At 39.3% G+C, this 21,580-nt stretch overlaps 2 protein-coding genes across 3 annotated transcripts in view; one reads left to right on the top strand and one right to left on the bottom strand.

The window, feature by feature from the left end:
* The window catches only part of LOC131473980 (1-phosphatidylinositol 4,5-bisphosphate phosphodiesterase beta-1-like), a 36,627-nt gene that overhangs the window by 13,551 nt on the left and 1,496 nt on the right, over nucleotides 1–21,580 (top strand). Inside the window, exons 9-29 of one of the 2 annotated variants that reach the window (XM_058651656.1) lie at nucleotides 320–483; nucleotides 1,999–2,145; nucleotides 2,861–3,018; nucleotides 4,766–4,848; nucleotides 4,950–5,034; nucleotides 5,127–5,292; nucleotides 7,509–7,564; nucleotides 8,432–8,528; nucleotides 9,919–10,003; nucleotides 10,351–10,475; nucleotides 11,232–11,386; nucleotides 11,689–11,856; nucleotides 11,943–12,042; nucleotides 13,883–13,987; nucleotides 15,195–15,307; nucleotides 15,383–15,533; nucleotides 16,611–16,664; nucleotides 17,024–17,201; nucleotides 17,292–17,424; nucleotides 21,131–21,207; nucleotides 21,488–21,577. In XM_058651656.1, coding sequence (XP_058507639.1) covers nucleotides 320–483; nucleotides 1,999–2,145; nucleotides 2,861–3,018; nucleotides 4,766–4,848; nucleotides 4,950–5,034; nucleotides 5,127–5,292; nucleotides 7,509–7,564; nucleotides 8,432–8,528; nucleotides 9,919–10,003; nucleotides 10,351–10,475; nucleotides 11,232–11,386; nucleotides 11,689–11,856; nucleotides 11,943–12,042; nucleotides 13,883–13,987; nucleotides 15,195–15,307; nucleotides 15,383–15,533; nucleotides 16,611–16,664; nucleotides 17,024–17,201; nucleotides 17,292–17,424; nucleotides 21,131–21,207; nucleotides 21,488–21,577 — 2,490 coding nt within the window. Of the gene's footprint in view, nucleotides 1–319; nucleotides 484–1,998; nucleotides 2,146–2,860; nucleotides 3,019–4,765; nucleotides 4,849–4,949; nucleotides 5,035–5,126; nucleotides 5,293–7,508; nucleotides 7,565–8,431; nucleotides 8,529–9,918; nucleotides 10,004–10,350; nucleotides 10,476–11,231; nucleotides 11,387–11,688; nucleotides 11,857–11,942; nucleotides 12,043–13,882; nucleotides 13,988–15,194; nucleotides 15,308–15,382; nucleotides 15,534–16,610; nucleotides 16,665–17,023; nucleotides 17,425–21,130; nucleotides 21,208–21,487; nucleotides 21,578–21,580 lie in introns of both variants that reach the window. The other variant, XM_058651655.1, reaches the window with a different exon arrangement.
* LOC131473981 (tripartite motif-containing protein 16-like) lies at nucleotides 18,850–20,917 on the bottom strand. Its single transcript, XM_058651657.1, has one exon. It carries the CDS (start codon nucleotides 20,881–20,883, stop codon nucleotides 19,144–19,146), a length of 1,740 nt encoding a protein of 579 aa, XP_058507640.1. The 5' UTR covers nucleotides 20,884–20,917; the 3' UTR covers nucleotides 18,850–19,143.

Raw genomic sequence — 21,580 nt, 5'->3', positions numbered from 1 at the left:
CACTGCACATGAAGTCATTCCATTTCAAGACATGAAAAAAAAAATCCCGGTCATTCAACAGTTTGATGAGATACACTCTTGTTTCCAGGTGTTACTGCTGTATACACACAAACACTCCCTCACTCAGGTCAGATAGTTTTGCTTGACAGAGCCTGTTTTCATCTGAAGAACACAGCAAACAAATATAATTTCATCGTTTCTGTTTATGGAAACCAAACAGAGGCGGAATAATAACATCAATAACAACAGATGTCATGCACTATAACATCTGTAGACGTCCTGTAACTGACCTCAGCTCTGACCCTGCTCTGCTCCATAGAGGAGGGGATGATGGGGCTTTGTCAGTCGATCAGATGACAGAGTTCATCAACAACAAGCAGAGAGACCCGCGGCTGAATGAGATCCTCTACCCGCCTCTCCGTCCTGCACAGACACGCGCTCTGATGGAGCGGTACCAGCACGACCAGGCACAGCTGAAGCAAGGTACAAAGACGTGTGTGAACATCTGTGCATCTGTTCATTTTTAGCTTTTATTTCTTTCTTTCTTCTTTATCATTATTGAATTAACAGCAATAGAAACAATAACCATGAGCAAAACAATAAAAACACAAACAGTTAACACAATTCAGTCTGATTCATCACAAAGGCAACTTTAATACACGCCCAACTGGTGACAAATTTTAGAGGGATACATTTTAAAAGAATTTAGAAATTATTCTTTTTCTTCAATAAACTTTCCCCATTATTTTTTTAACTCTTTAACACCAAGGCCTCAAAATGTCTGGCTAGAGTTTTTTTTTTTTTTTTTCCGCTTATTTTAATCATGAAGCCCAGAAAATGTCTTGTGAGTAATCGCTTTTGCCCATTTATTAACTTTCAATATCTGGCTTATTATTATTTACAATTTACTGCATATTAAAATAGTCTTTTTAAAATGTTTAAAAGTTAAAAACACTGTAGTCGTACGCACACCAGATTTTGCATGTTAAATTTCAAATTTGAACAAGTATAAAACATATTAAAAATAGCATTTGTTTAAGTCTTTGTCCCAAAGTCCAAAAACTATGTACAGTGTTTTTTCCAACTCTCTCCTCTCTGGCGACAAAGACGCTGATTCCTCGGCGCGAGTGAAATTACCGTAATAACCACATGTTGGCATTGACGTGCACCTTCTCAGCTTTTAGAAACTGTTGGAATTTTTGGGATAGCACAAACTACCACGTTACCAAAGATAAAGTAGCATTTTATGAGTATTCTAGAATGATGAATATTCAAACTCTCCATCTGCTCTGTTCAAAAAATAAAGATCTTTCCCAGTAAAATGATCAAATTAATAATGTACCTGCCTCTAAAAGAGCGACATCCCACTATCACTTACAGACTTACATTATATTACACATTTCACACAGAAACCTAAGCCAAAAAAAAGGACGTACAGGATGTGGCTTGGATTTAGTACAACAAAAAAGACATTTTTCAGATTTAACAACACCAGAGATCTTGGATGTGATCCTAACTCGCCCACACACACTCACACACTTGCTAAATTAAGTAAGTCTTCACTTTTATGTTGGATCCTGTCGGAGAAAATGGAAGAAATCTAAAAATGTCCATTAAAATGGAATTCTTAAAAAATCATCCTGCTCATATTTTCAAGGTTTCTTATCTAAACCATAGTGCTGGTAATTTACAGTGATGTAAAAGTGAATATTTTGATATTCAAATGACTGAATGAACGTATTCTTCGTTGCATTGTCACTTTTTCAAATCACTTGTCATTTTAACGTAGCAATACGTTTGCTTTGTTTTTCCCACAATATCATTTATTAATTATTAATTTTACAGCAAATCCTGCAAATTGATGTTTACAGGGTTCTTTAAAATGTCATTCCATGGTAAAGTAATCAGTTACGTTACAAACTTTTCCTGTGTGTTAATGAATCGTACAAAGACGTGTTTTACACTCTTTCGTGTGTGTGTGTGTGTGTGTGTGTGTAGGTGTGATTTCTCCCCAGGCGTTCTCCACTTATCTGTCCAGTGACGAGAACGGAGTCATTCCTCCAGACAAACTGGATCAGTCTGAGGACATGAGCTTCCCTCTGTCTCACTACTTCATCAACTCGTCACACAACACATACCTGACAGGTAAGACTTTCTTTTTAAAAAATAACCTCCTCAAGGCTTTCCAGTCTGTGAGCGGTTGTCTTGGATGAGTATGGGACGGACTCGGCTGATTATTTAATCAGTTTAATTGTTGAAAGGAGCTCATATTAGATTTTCACTTTCATCACGACACACAAAACCAAAACTAATTGATACGGTTTTTATTTTGTGAATGAGGCATGGGTGAAGTACGCACTCAGCAGTATCATCAAAAAGTCTATCTTTATTTATTATTTATTTGTTGGGGCAGATTATTTTTCCAAGTGTCATAGTGCTTAGAGTAGATTCTAATGCGCAAAGCTTATAAACAGAGAAATTAAAGATACAAGGGACAAAAAAATTAGAAAGATAAAACAGGATTATAAAATGTGACAAATTCAGAATACATAAAAAGGCACATAAAAGTAATACAGAGTGTCTTAAATTGTTAATATGAGTTTGCATAATTGAGATTTTCTTTTCTCACTGGTGTGAAAACTGTGTTGCTGAGATTGCTTGAGATTAAAGTCAGAATTCTGACTTTTTTGAATGAATTCTGACTTTTAATCTCAGAATTCATGCTGTTTTATTAATTTTTTTTACATGGCGCCCTAATACTACGTCGTAGTAATTGTAAACTTTATTCAGCAAAAACAAGTTGTTTACATGTAAATATTCTCCTGCTTTGATGGTCTTTGGTGGTCTGTGTGTGTTCCAGCGGGTCAGCTGGCCGGCAGCTCCTCAGTGGAGATGTACAGACAGGTTCTCCTGGCAGGATGTCGCTGTGTGGAATTAGACGTGTGGAAAGGGCGAACGGCCGAGGAGGAACCTGTCATCACTCACGGCTTCACCATGACGTCTGAAATCCCGTTCAAGGTAAGGAGTGCATACCTGACCAATATACTGTGTAATTACAACATCAAAATCTCTTATTATCTCGATTATATTGTAGAGTAAAGTCTACAACATTGTGATAATATATGATATATGATAGCTCTGAGTAGAAGTCCACCCTGATTTTCAGGGTTAGGGTTAGTGGTGCAGTACGTAAAATTTTACTGAAATTATAATACTCTGTTTAACGCTTAGAACACAGAGCATTTTGGCTGCAGAACACCTGAGCAAAAAGTACTCAAAATTCACTTGGCTCGTTTTTATGAAGAAAACGCTCTATTTTTGTGACTTCTGCACAATTATTTCTACTTTATATCACTACTAAAAAATTGCGATAAACTTAATCGTAACTTTGACTCAACAACACATGAGAAGACGAAAATAATAACGTTTCCACAGCAAAAAGTGCATCTTCCACATTAAAATGACTCTTGTTAAAAACTCAATTATCCGTTCGAGCCCATTTTGTCAAACCATCATTTAAAACACTTTTAGACTTTTGATTTCCAATCATATATGACTTTATGTCATGCCTCCTTTTTAAAGGTGTCAAATGATCTGACTCGAGTACAAATACAAATCACGACAAGAGCAAATTTGTGCATAATAAAATATTTCTGTCAGTTACAGAAACGTTACAGACCATAACACCTAATATTATTTTGAATAGGTAAACCAGGCATTTTCAAGAGATATGTGGTTGATAAATGAATGAAAATTCCATTGTATGCATGGCTTATTTAATAATTCCTGAGTTATTTAGCGACTCGTCTGTCCTGATGCAGTTTGTAGTATGATAATGTAAGCAGCAAAAACCCAGGGCCGGCCTAAGCCTTTATGGAGTCCTGAGCCCCCCCTCCCACCAACTTGGAGCAGCCTGTGCTTGACTATTATTGATACAAATGTAAGATTATAAATTGCATTAATTAAAGTCGTCTTATTCACACTAAACCAGTGTCACTTTTGGTTTTTTTTAACCTTAGAGTGAAATACAATCATAAAAGTGGCCTAGTATTAATTTGCACTTTGGTATTCAACGTGAAGTGTGGTTTTACTTTATCTAATGTATTTTTTGGAAAAATAATAATATGAAAATATTATAATATACCTAAATTTGAGACGGCTCACTGGACCTAATCAAGAAATAATCATGTGCTTTATAATTTCTTGTATATGATTTTTTTTTTAATTGAAAACTCAAATTATATTTTAGCATTAAAAAATATAATTTTGGTTAAAAAGCTTCTACATCTTGCTGTAAAATACCAATGATGTTAATCCAGGGCAGCTGTGGCTTTGGGTGGCGGTCGAATACATTTGTGAAGCTGTATATCTAAAGATATCTAGAGTTCTTATGTTCTCCACACACTAATGAGGTGATCAAGGGGTTAGTTGCTTCGTTCCATCTTCCTTCTGCTCTTTCTCTCTTCCTCTCCTCGTCCTCTTCAGCTCTCTCTCTAACACTTTTGTGTCTCATGTGACTTGAAACATAAAAGTTTGAGACGCAGAGGAGGGAACTGCACATGTGCACTTTATAACTTAAAGTCTAGGGCCAAGGATTTCTGTGCTCGGGACAGCAAGTACACAACCACCTCTCAGCAACTTTAGATAACATTTAAATATAGCCAGTGAAACAGTCAGTAAAAAGGTAAAAATGTTATCTGTCACAGTTTGATTTGCTTGTATTTGCCCGCTAGTTTTCTTAGTCTTGTCGATATTTTGTCTCCAGGAAGTGATTGAAGCCATCGCAGAATGTGCCTTCAAGACGTCACCGTTTCCCGTCATACTCTCCTTTGAAAACCACGTGGACTCGTGAGAATCTCTGCCGTTACTCGTGTGTAAATTGGTCCTGAACGTTGAATGTTTTCAGATGTTTTACGCGCTGTGTATCTCTCTGTTGCATCATCTGTCAGCTTGAAGCAGCAGGCCAAAATGGCTGAGTATTGTCAATCTATTTTTGGAGAGGCGCTGTTGATTGACCCCCTGGACAAATACCCTGTAAGATCTCACACACACACACACACAATAGACGTATATTTTATAACTGCTGTTGTGTCATGCCAACTGTGTGTGTGTGTGTGTGTGTGTAGCTGGAGTCAAGCGTCCCTCTGCCCAGTCCTCAGGAGCTGATGGGCAAAATCCTCATCAAGAACAAGAAGTCGCACAAACCCCCCAGTAGCAACGACACCAGGAGACTGACGGACCAAGCTGCCAGTCAGAGCAACGAGCCAGTGTCTCCTAGCAACAACACGGGAGGTAAGACGCAAAGACAGAAGGACTTTTTTTTTTTTTTTTTACTGTCAGCCTGGAAATCCATGTGAAATGTACGCAATTAATAATTCAGTCGCTTCTGAGGCGAGGAAAGCTTCGTATGACTGAAAACATTAACGCTAAACATTATTCAGTCTTTAATTGCAGGCACTAAATACTCATACAACATGTGTTTATAACGCAGATGTGGAAATATTCGACTCCAGTAAAAGTACCGTACCACTATTGTGATGACATTTTACTTAAGAGTCAAAGTTACTTAGTTGCTTTTTGAACGAGGTCGGGGTTCTTTCTTGTGTCGTGCAAAAAGTACAAATCTCACATGAATTGTTTTTACTGTCCTTTTTAATTTTCTAAAAACCTTTTACTTAGTAACGGATGTGTTTTAAAATGTAGCAAAGTGCAGTACTTCCAAAAAAACATACTTTAGCAGTAAGAAGACCTGGGTTCAAGCCCCGGTCAGAACAAAGGCCCTTTCTGCATGAAGTTTGCATGTTTCTCTGTGTGTGTGTGTGGATTTTCTGCGGGTTCTCCGGCTCCCTCCTACGGTCCAAAAACATGCAATATGGGGATTAGGTCAATTGGACCCCTTAAATTGACTGTAGGTGTGAACGGTTGTTTGTCTCTATATGTGTCCCTGTGATGGACTGGTGTGACACCACCTGTCGCACGATGTCAGTTGAGATTTGCACAGCTCCTCCCGTGACCCTCATGTGGAGGATAAAGTGGTAATAAATACACAATAAGTACACAAAAAAAAAGGTCTTATTTTAAAACTGCACACATGTTTCTGGATGTGTTTGGTTGAGACATAATTATAGCATTGCTAAAACAACACATCTAATCATGGCCTGAGACTTTTTCACAGAACTCTATATAGAGTGTTTTATTTATTCATTATTATTGGTGTTATTATTCTTGATTTGGTTTAATTTGCAATGACCAAAAAAGAAAATCATGGAAAAAATAGATGTAGTTTCAGGTATAGCAGCAGAAAGTCTATTGCACGTATACAAAGTTACAAAAATGTAGAACTGTTGTGCGTAACTTTGAAATGTAAACAAATGTCCGTTACATTATCAGATGAGTTCACACGATGCTGATTAAGTCTGACAGCTCCACACGTCTCTCTCACTCTCTCTCTCTCTCGCTCTCTCTTCTCTCTCTCCTCTCCCTCTGTGTTTCTCAGTCAAGCACATCTCGTGTCACCCGGTGACACTCTCATGCCGCACACAGGAAGTGATTTATTTTATGTGCAGGCAATTTTAATGCAAGTTAATGCAACATTGCGCAGATAAAGTGAGACGCTTGCAAGACTGAAAGATCCAGAAGCAAAATCTAGGTCACGTCTGATAGTATTGCTTGACACAGCAAATTTGATGACATCATTTCTTTTCACCAAAGAGAGACAGAGTTTCTAGTTGAAAATCACAAAATCAAAAGATGATTATCAGGTGTTTTCTGGATTGATAAATTCAGCCACGGCTTTGGCTGGATCAACACATCTTTCTCACACTTGACTTTGCTCATCAGGGACTTGGGTCTCAGTAATAATGAGGGGGACATTCCCAGAAGAGGTTGGTGGCTCAGAACAGCAATTAAACAGCAGTGCAAGGGGGAAATCAGCCATCTTTATTGACACACCTGATGTGTGATGGGTCTGGGACTAGAGAGCCTGGCCTTACACACACATGCACACACACACACAGTGTGAGCTGTATAGTCACCCACATGGAAGTTAAAGCAGTGGCTTGTTTACAAAACCATGGGCATCAGTTAGTGTGTTATTCAGACTTTTTTGGGGGGCAAATGCAGATATTATGGATATGGATATAACAGTGCATATTTTTTAAATGCTAATTAAAGAGAGACAGAAAAAACAAAAAACAATAACAGCACAGACAAACAAAGGAGACAATGTAACGTAGTGGCTAATCCAAAAATGTCTCCGACAGAAAGTTTCATAAATTTCTCCGACAAATTATGCAAATGAAACAATACCAAGGTATTTATTGATAATATATTACTTTACATTCAAATTGACTGACTTTCTGCAGATTTAGTGGCCAGTAACAATGTAAGCACTATGTGTTGTGTGTGTGTGTGTGTGTGTAGAGTTCTTTGATATTTAGTGGAAAGTACAGAGCTGCGTGATGAAGAGTCGAGGACGATGAAGACTTGTTTAACTTTAATTTTAACAGAGATGGAGGCTGAGAGTGAGGAAGATGATGATGATGAAGATGATGATGGTAAAAAGGTCAGTGGTGACATCGCACGCAGCTGAGGGTGGGTCACTCTCACCGCTGTCGACCATCTTGTAATGTTTATTTCCAGTGTTGCACATTTTTGTTGTTTTGTTGTTTATCCTCCATGCCATCATTATTGTTGTTTCCTCTCAGGTTGTTTACCTCTGACACGTCTCGCTTCTGTGTGTGTGTGCTTTATTTTTGCCGTCGTCTCCGCAGTGCGATGCTGTTCAGTCCCCGCTGTTGTTGATTATTTACGTGTACCGTTATTGTTTTGTTTGTTTGTTTGTTTTTCTTGTCTTTACAAGACACCACTGCTTTACACATACAAGCTGTGGTGGAGTTTTTGCTCACAAACAAATACAGTGTGTGAGTGTGTTTTATGGAGGCTGAGACTGTAAAATATTGGACTGTACTTTCACAGTATGTTATTGTATTATTGTATGGTAAATTGACTTTAACATCATAGTGACGTCATGCAGTATATTACTGTGATTTAGCAGGATTTAAAACTGTAAGAGCAGCAAAATCATTCGTATGGAAGGCACTTCACAGGACTTTCCTGTAAAAGTCACTCCTTTGCAAGTCATTTTACAAGAAAATGCGAAATGAAAGTATGATATTGTGAGTTATCACAGCTGAAGTCTGTGAAATGATAGAAAAATGAATATCATAGATAGGTTTGAGTGTATTTGTGTAAAACATGTGTACGCCATGTGTGTTGATATTCCAATTTTCTTTTTTTTAAAAACAACGTGTTGTTTGAACATGCTGTTACTGCAGTTTTCTTTTATTTTTTTAATATCCACCCACAGCACAATTTTATGTCATGAAGCATCCATGACATGTCACTCCCCCCCCGTCATCATGTGTTTCAGGGCTCAGCAGAGCGTGAGGCTGTGGCTACAGAGGAAATGTCAACTCTGGTAAACTACGTTCAACCAACCAAGTTCAACTCCTTTGAGGCATCGAAGAGTAAGAAAAGCACATTGTAACTCTGCCACTGATATACACACACACTCTCATAGATGTCATTTTTGACATGAGCTCGCCATAACAGTGTTTGCATCTATGGTCGACTCACCACAAGCTAAAAGAGAGTGAGAGTACAGTAAAACGTGTTTTATTCACCATGTTAGGGGGAACTACTACACTACCCACAATCCTCAGGTGTAACACTGACATTTCTGAGAAAAATCCTGTCATCTTACATCTTACATGCTCGAGTGCAGTGTTTCCCACACTGTCTCATATGGGGACCCTCTCTTTAAACAAACCATCACGGCCCAATTCACAGTATAAATCAAAACAAGACAAATCACGCGTTAAAGGATGAAGAGCATTCTGCAAAAATCTCCCACAGCTCATTTGTTTGTCACTATATTAAGAACAAGAAGAAAAGTTGGGGTTCTGGTTGTCAAACTGGCGGCTTGAGGGCCACATCTGGCCCCCCAAATTGATTACATGTGGCCCACCACTTAATGTCATGTTATAATGAAAACATGGAGCCCGCAACCTCCTCTTCTTTTAAACACAGCGTGTGTGGCCAAGGCACAGCTGCCAGTGCAGTGAGGTGAGAGAATATAGACAGAGTATAATACTAAAAAACAATATTATTACTGATAATAAGACATTAGTTGTTGTGATCGCATTATTAAATGTATTACACACATCCTTTTTCTTTGTTTTTTGATATAATTAGGTTTATTTTGCATAATAAATGTGTTTTTAATAATAATAATGTCTTTATTGTGATATCATGATGGAATATTGTCTTATAATTTCAACCTCATATTTTCCACCTGCTACTGAACAGTTTGTTTTCCCCACTTTCTTTTTTTTTTTCTCTTGACCAGACCAGACGCTCATTGGCCTCCAGGTCATTTGAGTTTGACACTCCTGGTTTATGGGATGCACAGTTCCATCACTGTCAGAATAATGATGTTCACAGTTTTGCATCTTTTGGAGCCCCATCTGGTGACATTTGATGAAAAAATAAATAATGTGTGACCACAAATAATCACCAGCTCCATAGTATCAGGACCAGAGCCATGTTAAAAGTAGGCACCGCTCACTGCGACACATTCCTCTTCTTTTCTGTACAAACTAGTTCTGTTGCAGTTCTGTCACTGAGCTGATCCTTTATTCACATCGCATGTTTCATCTTCCTCTGTGCAAGCCTCGACATAACGTAACGTCTCATCTGACAATGAGAATGAGCTGCAGTGTTTCTGTACTTTACAGAATTACAAGATGACGAGTGAAACGTTTTTTTATCACCAATCAAAATTTGATCCTTCACCAAATAAGATGAAGGAAGTTGGTCACTCAGACTGTGTGTGTGTGTGTGTGTGTGTGTGCACAGAGGCAGCCCGCTGTTACCACATGTCGTCTTTCGTGGAGACCAAAGCTTTGGAGCATCTCACAAAGTCACCAGTGGAGTTTGTGGAGTATCCTTGGCAACAGTTGCCACAGTTACTCCATACCTTGGCAACTGCTTCTGTACTTTTCCCTATTTATTCCTCTTTTCATGCTTTTTATATAAACCGTCAAAAATCTATTTTTTATTATTTTTTATTTATAGTTTTATTCTATTATACCAGTGTGTATCAGTGTAATAATACTTACATGTGATGACGTAATAAGTGGATAAACAAGCTTTTTTTTTCCATTCACTTATATGTTACTGGATTTGTACATGTACAATGGGACACTGTATCCCTGTATGTTTGACTGTGAAATATGAAAATTATAATATTTGAACATTTGAAACTGTCCTTGACCTCACGTTAACCAGATATAATAAATCCCAGCTGAGTCGCATCTACCCAAAAGGAACAAGAGTTGACTCGTCCAACTTTATGCCTCAGCTCTTCTGGAATGCTGGATGTCAACTGGTGGCTCTCAACTACCAAACCATTGGTAAAATATTCTGGATTCAGGAGCCTTTCTTACTCTACTTCATTTGTCAGTATTAGCTGTTGATGAAGACATACGGCTGGTATCATTAAACCCAAAAATGCAACTATATATTTTATGTTCAGCCTTGTGTTTACAGATCAGGGGTAGACCATATATTTCCTGTATTATTATGGAGAACCAGACTTTGTCACCTCCTGTAACAAATCTGCCCCAAGACAGGAAACTAAACACAGAGCCGTTCAGAGAGCGCGACAGGGCGCTGGTTAAACAATAAGGTTAGACAATAAATGCAAACAAGCAGGAAACTATTTTAGTTTCACTAGTTTCATGACCTTTTTTTATCCATTAAGCATATTGGTGATGGAGTCAAACAGAAAATGACATGTTATCCCCATTAGATCATCTGGTAAGGAGTAGCACTTTGAAACCAGACACTTGTGTTTCAAACTCAGCTGTAACAGACAGATACATCCAAGGGTCTGAAGGGACCATTGGCCCCCGGAAATCTTTGTTTAAAAAAGTTTGGACTAGTGGGAGGAGCTCAAGACACAGAACCTTGATGCCAATTACTTGCTTAGTGTAATTTCCTTTAGCTGGTATTGAATGTTATGCTTCTCCAAGCCAGTTCATCAGGTCACTTCACTTTACCTTTAGACACCATGGAAACTATGGCAACTGCAACAATCACAATGCATCATCACTAAGCTGAACTGCAGCTCATTTATAAATGAGAGTAACATAAGCTTCCCATTCCAGATTTATCCACGCAGCTGAATCTCTTCGTGTTTGAGTACAACGGTCGCAGCGGCTACAGACTGAAGCCAGAGTTCATGAGACGGCCAGACAAGCACTTTGACCCCTTCACTGAGAACACAGTGGACGGCATCGTGGCAAACACGCTCTCCGTGAAGGTGCGACCTGCTGTAGTTTCCCGTTGTTAAAGCCCTACACCTTGCATGTGTACCCTCTTTGTATGTGTGAACACAGCAGCCATTATGACGGGTCACATGTGTAAATAATCAGTTTCAGGATGTACACAGGTTCACTGTCTCACTGATTTACATGAACTCAACCAAAACCTGTGCTTTCTCCTGCAAAGACATGTCAAAATGGTTACTGTGAAAATGACCTACTGCTTTATATACTGGTTTATTGCAGTACATGTGTCTTTTTCTCATTTTCTGGCTGTTTTATTGGTCTCTGCATGTCGCAGGTGATTTCAGGCCAGTTCCTGACTGAGCGGCGGGTGGGCGTGTACGTGGAGGTGGAGATGTTTGGACTTCCTGTGGACACCAGGAGGAAAGCGCTGAAGACCAAGACCTCTCACAACAACAACGCCATCAACCCAGTGTGGGACGAAGAGCCAATCGTCTTCAAAAAGGTGACACAGTAACAGAGGAATACGAGGGAACATGAGCAGAGCAGAGTCCAGTTTCACACTAATGATGTCCCATCACCTGTCAACAGGTGATTCTTCCGACTCTGGCCTCTCTGAGAATCGCTGCTTTTGAGGAAGGAGGAAAGTTTATTGGTCATAGGATTATTCCTGTGACGGCGATTAGACCAGGTCATTTCATTTATTTGATCTTTTTATCTCTATCTTTCTGTCTGTCACTATCTGTTAATGAAGCACCAATGCTGGAATTCTAGGTTGATACCGATGTCCAAAATAACAATTTTGTCAACATTGATGCGCATGTTTTCTTTGTTTGCTTTATTTTTGTTGTTCTGTCTCCCAGCTGGATTAGGTAAATTGGTCACTCTAAATTGACCATAGGTGTGAATGTGAGAGTGAATGGTTGTTTGTCTCTATGTGGCCCCTGGGGTTTGTATCTTTTTAGGGCCCAAATGTGCCACGGCCAACGGCTCTTGAAGTTTGGCGTGGAGGTTGGGTTAGCGAAAAAATAGTGGCATAGGGCACAAACCTGATCATAGCCCAAGGGCGCTATAGCGTCCCCAGAAGTCGGGTCATGGTCAGACTAAAGTCGTCGGATTGGGACGAAATTTGATGAGACTGTTGGGCTTACTCCAAATTTTCTTGAGGAATTTTTTGGGGGAATTTGTGGCCAAAACGCACATATTTGTTTTTATTTTAACAAAACTTGGCACACTTGTTGCTCTCATGATTGCAAACAAATTTCTAATGTATTTCTATTAGCTCCACCCACCCAGAAGTCAGCAATTTTGGAAAAACGGCTAGTACAGCTATGCAATTGAACAAACTCGTCCTCGCACATTTGAGCTAGCTGCGTCAATATGTTCCAGACAAGTTAATGATTCAAAGTTGACAAAGGATTTTTTCTACGTCAAAAGGTGTGGCCTCAGGTGTGGCCTCAGGTGTGGCCTCAGGTGTGGCCTCAGGTGTGGCCTCAGGTGTGGCCTCAGGTGTGGCCTCAGGTGTGGCCTCAGGTGTGTTAAAGTTGACGTTAAAATGGCAGGAAAACTACTTTAAAATTACACTGTTTGAAAACAGAACGACATGAAATTTCTCACAGTAATCGAATATGAGGCGTCATTTTAGATATATTTGGTTTTTAATTATTTGGTTTCATATTGAAGGGAGGGATTGTGGCTCAGTAACCTGCTGGATCTGTCATGAGCTGGATCAGTTCCCTGCCCTTCTTGCAGGTGACTGGAGTTCAATACCCAGTTAGAACAAGTACTCTCTGTTCTCTGTCCAATCATAAGCGATATGGGGATCAGGCATGTTGTACACTCTTATCTCATTTTGAACAAATATTGGACACTTTTTAAAGTGAGTGTGAGATTGAATGCTTGTTTTTTTTGTCTCTCTGTGACCCTGTGATGGACTGGAAAGTCACATTTTCACACAAATGAATTCATGGAATTTGACACAAATGTCCCTGAATGAAAATAAAGCAAGATGACCGTTGAGTGAGGGAGACAGTGAGGTCAGGGTACTGCTGCTCTCTCCGAGTTGTGTGGGGCAAGGGCCCTTTCATGACTGTGAGTCCTACGAGCGGTCCTAGTTTTAAATTAATCCTGGACTGGGATTGGAATGAATTCAGTCAAATACAAAGGTACAGATTAACATATTTATGCACAAATGTTGCTTATTATTTATTTGATACACAAACTTGAAAGATTTATTTTCCTTTAATGTGGATAGAAACCCACTGAAGTATCTGTTACATTATTCACTGACTGAAAGTCTTTCCTACTCGCCTGTCGACTTCCTCTCTCCCACTGAGTTCAAAAACCCTTTTAAAACGGTGTGCAAATAACAGTCTGTCAGTAATTTTTCAGTGACGTCTAATCACTGGATGACTAAGGTTTGATGTGAACTGTTTCTGTCTGACTTTTTGTCCTGAAATATTTCCATGTTCAGCCTGAATAATCCAAACGAAAGTCAAACCTGACCGCGTGTTGATAAATCTTTCATTCAGGTTATCGTTACATCGGCTTGAGGAATGAGAAGAATCAGCCTTTGGTTTTACCGGCTGTGTTCGTCTACATCGAGGTCAAAGACTACGTCCCGGACACATTTGCAGGTAAAAATGTAAACTTTTCTTTTTAAGATGATTTCAGTAACAACTTATTTAGCTGTGGGTGTAGCAACAAACTACACACACAAACTTTTTTTTCTACAACTGCAGAGTTGTTGGCTAATTTCTATAAACGTTGTACATAAATTAAAATGCATTTCAGACTAGAAACTAGAAACATTAAACCAAAGTGCTTCTGGCCCAAATCCTACAAATTCACATTCAGAAAGTGTTTATAGAGAATAACTATTAACTTTATTGTTATTTGTTGTAACTCTTTAACACCTGAGCCTCAAAATGGCCACCTGGACTTTTTCTTTGCTTATTTTAACTATAAAAGGGCCAGAAAATGTCAGTTTTTGCCCATTTTTAGAATAACTTTCAATATCTGGCATTTATTTACAATTTAGTGCCTTAACTAAATTAATTTAAGATGAAGAAAAGCAAAAGGTTTTATATAGAAAAAACACTGTAGTTGTACATGAAACCAGATTTTGCATGTTCAATTTGAAATTTGAACAGGATAAAAGATATTTAAAATAACATATCTTCGAGTCTTTGTCTCAATGTCCAAAAACAGGACAAAAAATTACCGTATTTACAGGTCTCTGGTGACTAAGCTTCCTGCAACAGCGCGAGTGAAATTACCGTAATAACCACACGTTGGCGCTGACGTGCAACTTCTCAGCTTTTTTTCTGCAATTTTTTGCAATTTTTTTCTGCAAAGCAATTTTTCTGATAGCACGTAATTACGGTAATGCAAAGTGTGCTTGTGCAAACACATCATCTGCGATACGCTCAGTGTTGAAGGGTTAATATGTTGTACTGTATATGTTGTGAAAAGCAGCATAGAATTTAATTTCCTTTTGGATTGAAAAAGCTTGGATTTACATGTCTCTATCCTCCTGTCACAACTGATATCCATTATTAAATGTTTTTTTTGTGTGTGATTGCAGACTGTCTGGAGACATTTCCTTAAATCCATTAGGGAAAAATGCAAAACAAAAAAAAAAGAAGCAGTTTTAGCTGGGATTGGAATTGAGGTTTAAACAGAAACTAAATGAATATGGATTGATTTATTATATTATGAGAAATGACAAATATGTGATAGAATAAATAACTGTTGGCCATGGAAAGGAAAATGAACACATGTTCACAGATTAGAAACACAACTAATCACTTTGTATTCATGTCCTCTATATTTCGTCTCCAGATGTGATAGAGGCTCTGTCCAACCCCATTCGATATGTCAACCTCCTGGAGCAGAGGTCGAAACAGCTGGCAGCTCTGACACTGGAGGACGGGGAGGAGGACACACAGACTGAGGTCAGTCCGCTTTCTACTGTGTCTTAGATCTGTGTTGAAAAAGAAACTGGGGTGATCATTCTCGTTATTCTTCAGGACGAAGTTGAAACCTGTGCGGAGCGTAAGACTGATCTGAAATCAGCACCACTGGAAAATGGACTCAGCCCCGCCGCCGGTCCTGCAGGACACACGCCGACTGTCATGACGCCAAAAGCTCCCTCAGCCAATCAGCAAGCAGCTGTTTCAGGTAGTATTTACAGACAAGGAATGGCACAAATCTGGATCTCACTTTCTCAGGCCTAAGTCTACATTCACACCACCAGCCAGGGCGTTCAATTCTGAGTCAGTAGCGATTCATTAAAAAAAATCAGATTTCAGATCAGATTTGTGTGTCAAATATGATCTGAAATCTGATTTCTTTTTGAAAAACTGAATTATTTCCTACACTGCAACATTTTATACCTGTACCTTATATTTGTGTAAAAACTCAATGAAAATATTTTTGAGAAAACCGGAACTCCTTTGCCTGTACTCGTGCAGTGAGCGCTGTTGTCATAGTTTATTGGTTTATTGGAGGTTCCCCATAACAGTGGAAAGACAATTGGGGGTGCTGCCTGTCATGGAAAGTAACATTTTCCATCTCCTTTATGTCATTGATCACATACACATTCACCTTTGACCTACACACAACTTTGATCCAGCTTTATTTCTTCATCACACCTCACGACAAATTTTGACACTGCCTTTGTTACTTACACCCCTAAACTTTGGAAGACACCACCCTTAGATAGAAGCCAGCTCACTAGATATTTATAAAAGAAGGCTTAAAACTTGTCTTTTTACTCCAGCCTTCAACTAGCTCCTTTTTATTCCACCCTGTGTTGTGTTGTGTTCTATTTACATTTTTAGTTTATTTCAAAGTTAAAACGGGGTTTTTACTTTTTGACTTTAGACTTTTCCACTCTGTGTTGTGTTTTATTGCTGTCTTTGCTTATTTAACAATGTTTGAATTTTCCTTTTATTGTGAAGCACTGCTCTTCAATTTTGTTTCAGGTCACTTTCATATGTGGTCAGTGTGAACAGCAATTTATTTTATTTTTTTCCAGCTCTGATTTGGACCAGATATGACAGTAGTAACCAAAAACAGAACTGAAAAGGCTCAATTCCATTTGAAGGCAAAAAAGATAACGAGTCACACATGAGCCATGAATATCAAACTTGATGCTGCATATATTCTCAACATTGATTATTTAAAGGTTTTGTCTTAATCATGACATTACCTGTTGTTTTAATGCTAATGGTGCCTTTCCCTTCTCTATTTCAGATGTGGCCAAACCAGCAGCAAGGAGTGAAGACCTGGTTTTAAGTGTTTTGATAGGTCAGTAAAACCATTACACTCTTGAAAACTTTAGTAAGTTTGTATAATCACTATTTGACATAATGTTCAATGTGACTTGGGTTTTCTTCTTGTGTGTCAGGATACTTTTAGGGTGAATATAATTACCGTAAAACTTTTACAACATTTATATACATATTTATATAATTACAGATCCACATCTGCTTTCCCTTTGTTCCAGGAACATTTAGCAGCTGAAATGTTTGTGACGTTTGTTAAGAAAATGATAAAATACAAAATAATGCAGAATAAGTGACATTAATAAATCCCCCAGTTACCGAAGCAACAAAAAAACAAAGCGTTTTAATTCATTCTGATCTGTGTGCTGTTTTTGTCCACAGATGTTCCAGTGAGCACCATGGACAGTCTGCAGCAGTCCAAGATTTACCAGAAGGACCAGAGACGTCATTTTAAAGAGCTGAGGGAGCTGGTGAGACGACATCAGAAGAAAACCTCTGAGCTTCTGCGAGAGCTCAACAACAAGTACAAGAAAACAGCCAGGCAGTGCAGCAAGAGTCGGTATGCACGCGTGATGAGTTCACAGGAAACACATCGGGTCACTGGGACTGATTCTGATATAAAAGTCGTGTGTGTATCTGTGCTCATCAGGGGCTCGGGTTCGGATTGTGAGAAAGACGAACGTCTGCAGCAGCTGAGAGACGAGCAGCAGCAGCAGCTTCTGGCTCTGAGGCAGGAACAGTACTACAGTCAGAAGTATCTGCAGAGGGAACATATCAAAATGGTAAAGTCTTGACCGGCTCATTTAAAACTCTCTGTTGGCGGCAGTTTTGTCTTAAAAATAACATCCTTAAAAGAGACAGAGTAAATGTCGCTGAATAAAGGACACAATAACGTAACAAAAATATAAATTTGTTATAGCAGACTAAACATTTTTATGTGCTCGTGCAAAACTAAGGTTTAAACAGTTGCTGAAAAGATTGAAATATTGAAGCCAATATCCATCCATCCAGCACTGGACAAGAGTAAGTGGCAGCCAGTAGTGACGTCACCATAAGCATCTGAGCTCTCATTTTGAAGTCTCGAGATTGGTGATTTGGCCGCCCTGATGTTGAGAATTTGCAGATCTGCCAATCAGACTCCTATTGAACGATACTTTATTGTTGCGGAGATTTGATTATCAGGTGGGATGACCATGGATGGAGTTTCTGGAGCCAGTGATGAGCCAAGACAGCTCAGATCTGAGGAGAATTGAGACAATGCCAAACATGAACAAGGAGATGTTAACAGTTGGGCATCCTCTGTCAAGTCTGCTTGTGAACCCCAGAGTTATGGTATATCTAAGGTTAAGGCACCTTACTCTGCTGACACCTAGTGTCGACCTTGGGGAGGACTGTGTTATCAGTCCTCTGCCCCAGTTAGTTTATGTACAACAAAGATATGAGGAACACTCTTTAGACAAATGATAGGTGCCAGGGCTACACAGAGGCCTTTGTGATTTGCAAGTTGCATCTGGCTTTATCCTGAGTTGTTAGGTTTGTGAGTTGCTAATTAAAAGAGGGCCAAATTATAAGTTTTTCTCTTACCTTTATCATCTATTTTCCTCTAAATGAGAACATAACTTACATGTTCTATTAAAGAAGACAAATTAGACCATTAACTCACTTACTGACATTGTAAATCAAGTTAGAGGAAGGCTTGTTTTCCCATAGAGTTCCATTCAAACAGTTATTTTTGTCGCCCCCTTGTGGCTATTCTAAGTTGGCTTTAGGTAGAAAACAGTAAGACATCATCCATTTAAAAAAAAAAAAAAGTCTATCCTAAATGACAAATGACTCCAGTTTCATCTAAAATCAAACATCAACAAAACAATTGATGAGAAAATTAAATCTGGAAAATTTCCATTTAAATCAGTAGGTTTTTTTTCTCTGCTGATGACCTGGTGTTGGAAAAAAGAGTATAATCTGTTTTAGAGCTTTTTTTTTTTTTCTTCGTGAAAACTGATGCCTGCTTCAGCTGACATATAACAAATGAACATTAATCAATTAATAATAAAAATGTATATTATAATAATAATAACAATAATAATAATGATAACAATAATAATATTATTAATAATAATAATAATAATAATAATAATACAAAGTTTCAAATATAGACTTCTGTAGAAATGTTGATACACTGTGTGTCTGCTTCATGGTACAAATCAATCTGCTGTGAGACGCTGTGTAGTTTTTAATGCAATTTTACTTTATTTTTTTAAACTTTATATCAACAAGACAATACAATCATGACCAGTGTCACAAAGCGGATGGCAGTTTTTGTCACACCACATCTGAACATGGCATTACAATTTTATAATTACTGTGATACTTTCTACTAAGTACGTCATTCATAGAAGTTCTGGTGACAATGTAAAAGCTCACATTGGTTTCAAAGCTATTTCTATGTGAATAAATCACATGCTAAGGCCATTACACTCTGCACCTAAAACACATCAGATCTATTTAAGTTTACAGAACTCTGCTGTGCATCCAGAATATCTCAGGTAAACTCCAGCATAGAGAGGCTGAGTGAATGTGGTCTGAACTTTGTGGAGGAGAGTCATGGTGGTGTCAGAGACGCTGTAGAAGGACATAGTACCTGCACTGTGATCCAGGTACACTCCCACTCTGGAGCACACAGGACCTGAGACCTCAGTGGCTAAATAGTCGTGAAAAAATGTATAGGTATCGTTACAATCTAAAGACCAAGATTTTTTATTGCATCCAAATCTACACTTATCTGAGGTCCCTGCTCTGTGGATATCCTTGTATGTGACTGCTATATTAACTGCTCCTTCTCCTCTCGTCCGCTCCACCTCCCAGTAACAACGTCCAGTGAGACTCTCTCTACTCAGCACCTGACGCCTATAACTGAATCTGTCTGGGTGATCAGTGTAAGACAGCGGTTTACTCATGACAGTGACTTTTCTGTTGTCCTCAGCTAACATCAGATATCCATTTACAGTGTTTGGATCCATTTTGATTTCCTTTGAATATTGTAAGAATCCAGCTCTGGTCTTGGGCTCTGACGGTGACAATAAAACATCATCTGGAGTCACTGTCGGTGAAATGTTTCTCCATGTCTCGGTCAGAACATCCTGTATTTGAGCTCTAACCTGTGACACGGCTGCTGTCACCTCCTCAAAGTATCTCAGAGGACAGACGTCGATGCTGAATGCTTGCTTAGATGGACAGAGTGTTGACAGTGAGGAGTAGCTGAGTAGAAACTGGTTGTGATCCTGTGTATTTAACAGCTGCTTCAGTGCAGCATGTTTGCTCTTCAGCACAGTGATCTCCTGCTGCAGCTTCTCCTGAAGATCTTTGACTCGACTCACTTCACTCTCCTGCTGTGATCTGATCTGCTGCATCAACTCAGAGCTTCCTTTCTCCACGACACGGATCAGCTCAGTGAAGACCGTCTCACTGTCCTCCACTGCTCTATCAGCAGAGCGATTGACAGCCTCCACTTCCTGTTCTAGCTTCTTCTCTTCTTCCTCTCTGTCCTCGAGTGTTTGCTCAAGCTCTTCTAGACTCACCTCCACCTCTTTCTGTCTCTCCATCCTTTCTGCCGTGGCTGTGACTGTGTCATGGCCTTTATGTTGATCCACAGAGCAGAGATAGCAGATGCACTGCTGATCGGTGCGGCAGAACATCTTCATCACCTCATCATGTCGAGAGCAGATGTTCTCCTGGAGGTTCATCGAGGGGTCCACCAGCTTGTGTTTTTTAAATGTTGCTGAATCATAATGAGGCCGGAGGTGTTTCTCACAGTAAGAAGCCAGACAAAGCAAACAGGACTTGAAAGCTTTCAGTTTCCTCCCGGTGCAGAAATCACAGGCCACGTCTTCAGGCCCAGCAAAGCAGTGATCAGGAGGAGCAGCTTGTAGTCCTGTCTTCTTCAGGTCCTCCACGAACACTGCTAACATGGTGTTTTTCATCAGGAGAGGCCGAGGCTCGAAAGTGTGCCTACAGTCAGGGCACTGGTAGACTTTCTTCTCCTCCTCTGTGTCCCAGTGGTTTTGAATGCAGCCCATACAGTAGCTGTGTCCACAGGGAATAGACACTGGATCCTTAGGTAGATCCAGACAGATCGAACAGCAAACCGTTTCCCGTTCCAGCTGAACTCCTTTCTGCGCCATTTCACCTCTCACTTGAGCTAGTTTGAACCAGTTTGAGCTGTGATCTCTCACTTCCTGCATATCGCCACAGCAGTTCTAAGGGGGTGGGAACAGGGAAATCATGTGGACAGACAGACTGTAGCTGGGTGTGTTTGAGGAGAGTTATTGTTCCAGGAAGAAAAGCAGCTCTTTTAACCTTAACTTTGTTTCCTTGTTTCCACTGCAACCTTTTTCATATCTGGCCAATGATCCAGGTGTTTAATATACTCTTTAGAGTGTGACTTGTAAAGAGTGACTGTTGTGAACCACAGCTTTCTGTTTCTTCCAGCTGACAGATCGACTCAGCAGTCTGGCTGAAGAGAGTCACAACAGACAGATGAGGAAACTCAAAGACATTTGTGACAAGTAAGAGACAAGGCTGTGACTGAAGTGCCCACATTTAGTTTTAATATTCTTAAAAGCAAATCTGAAATAGAATTATATCTTGAAAAATAGAGCCTTACCTTTAAGATTCCAATCTGGAGAAGTTGTAGTTCATTTTGATTCTAAAGTTGTTATACATTACATTGCATCTCATATTTTTTGCACATCTCTGTGTGAGCAAGCTTTTGCTGCACTTCCTAAAGCTTTGAATGTGAGTACAACACAATACAGTGTTGCTGTAATGTTTCTCCTGCTGCTGTAGGGAGAAAAAAGAGCTGAAGAGACAGATGGATCGAAGGAGAACAGAGAAGATCAACCAAGCGAAGACCAAAGAGAAACATCTGGCTGAGGAGTA

This window comes from Solea solea, chromosome 15 (genome assembly GCF_958295425.1).
Source record: "Solea solea chromosome 15, fSolSol10.1, whole genome shotgun sequence".
Lineage (NCBI taxonomy): Eukaryota > Metazoa > Chordata > Actinopteri > Pleuronectiformes > Soleidae > Solea > Solea solea.
The sequence above is the reverse complement of the archived record's forward strand: the minus strand, read 5'-3'. Positions and strand labels throughout refer to the sequence as shown.

Coding starts and splice junctions, on each gene's coding strand:
- LOC131473981 (XM_058651657.1), bottom strand. CDS start 20,883: ATGCAGGAAGTGAGAGATCACAGCTCAAACTGGTTCAAACTAGCTCAA.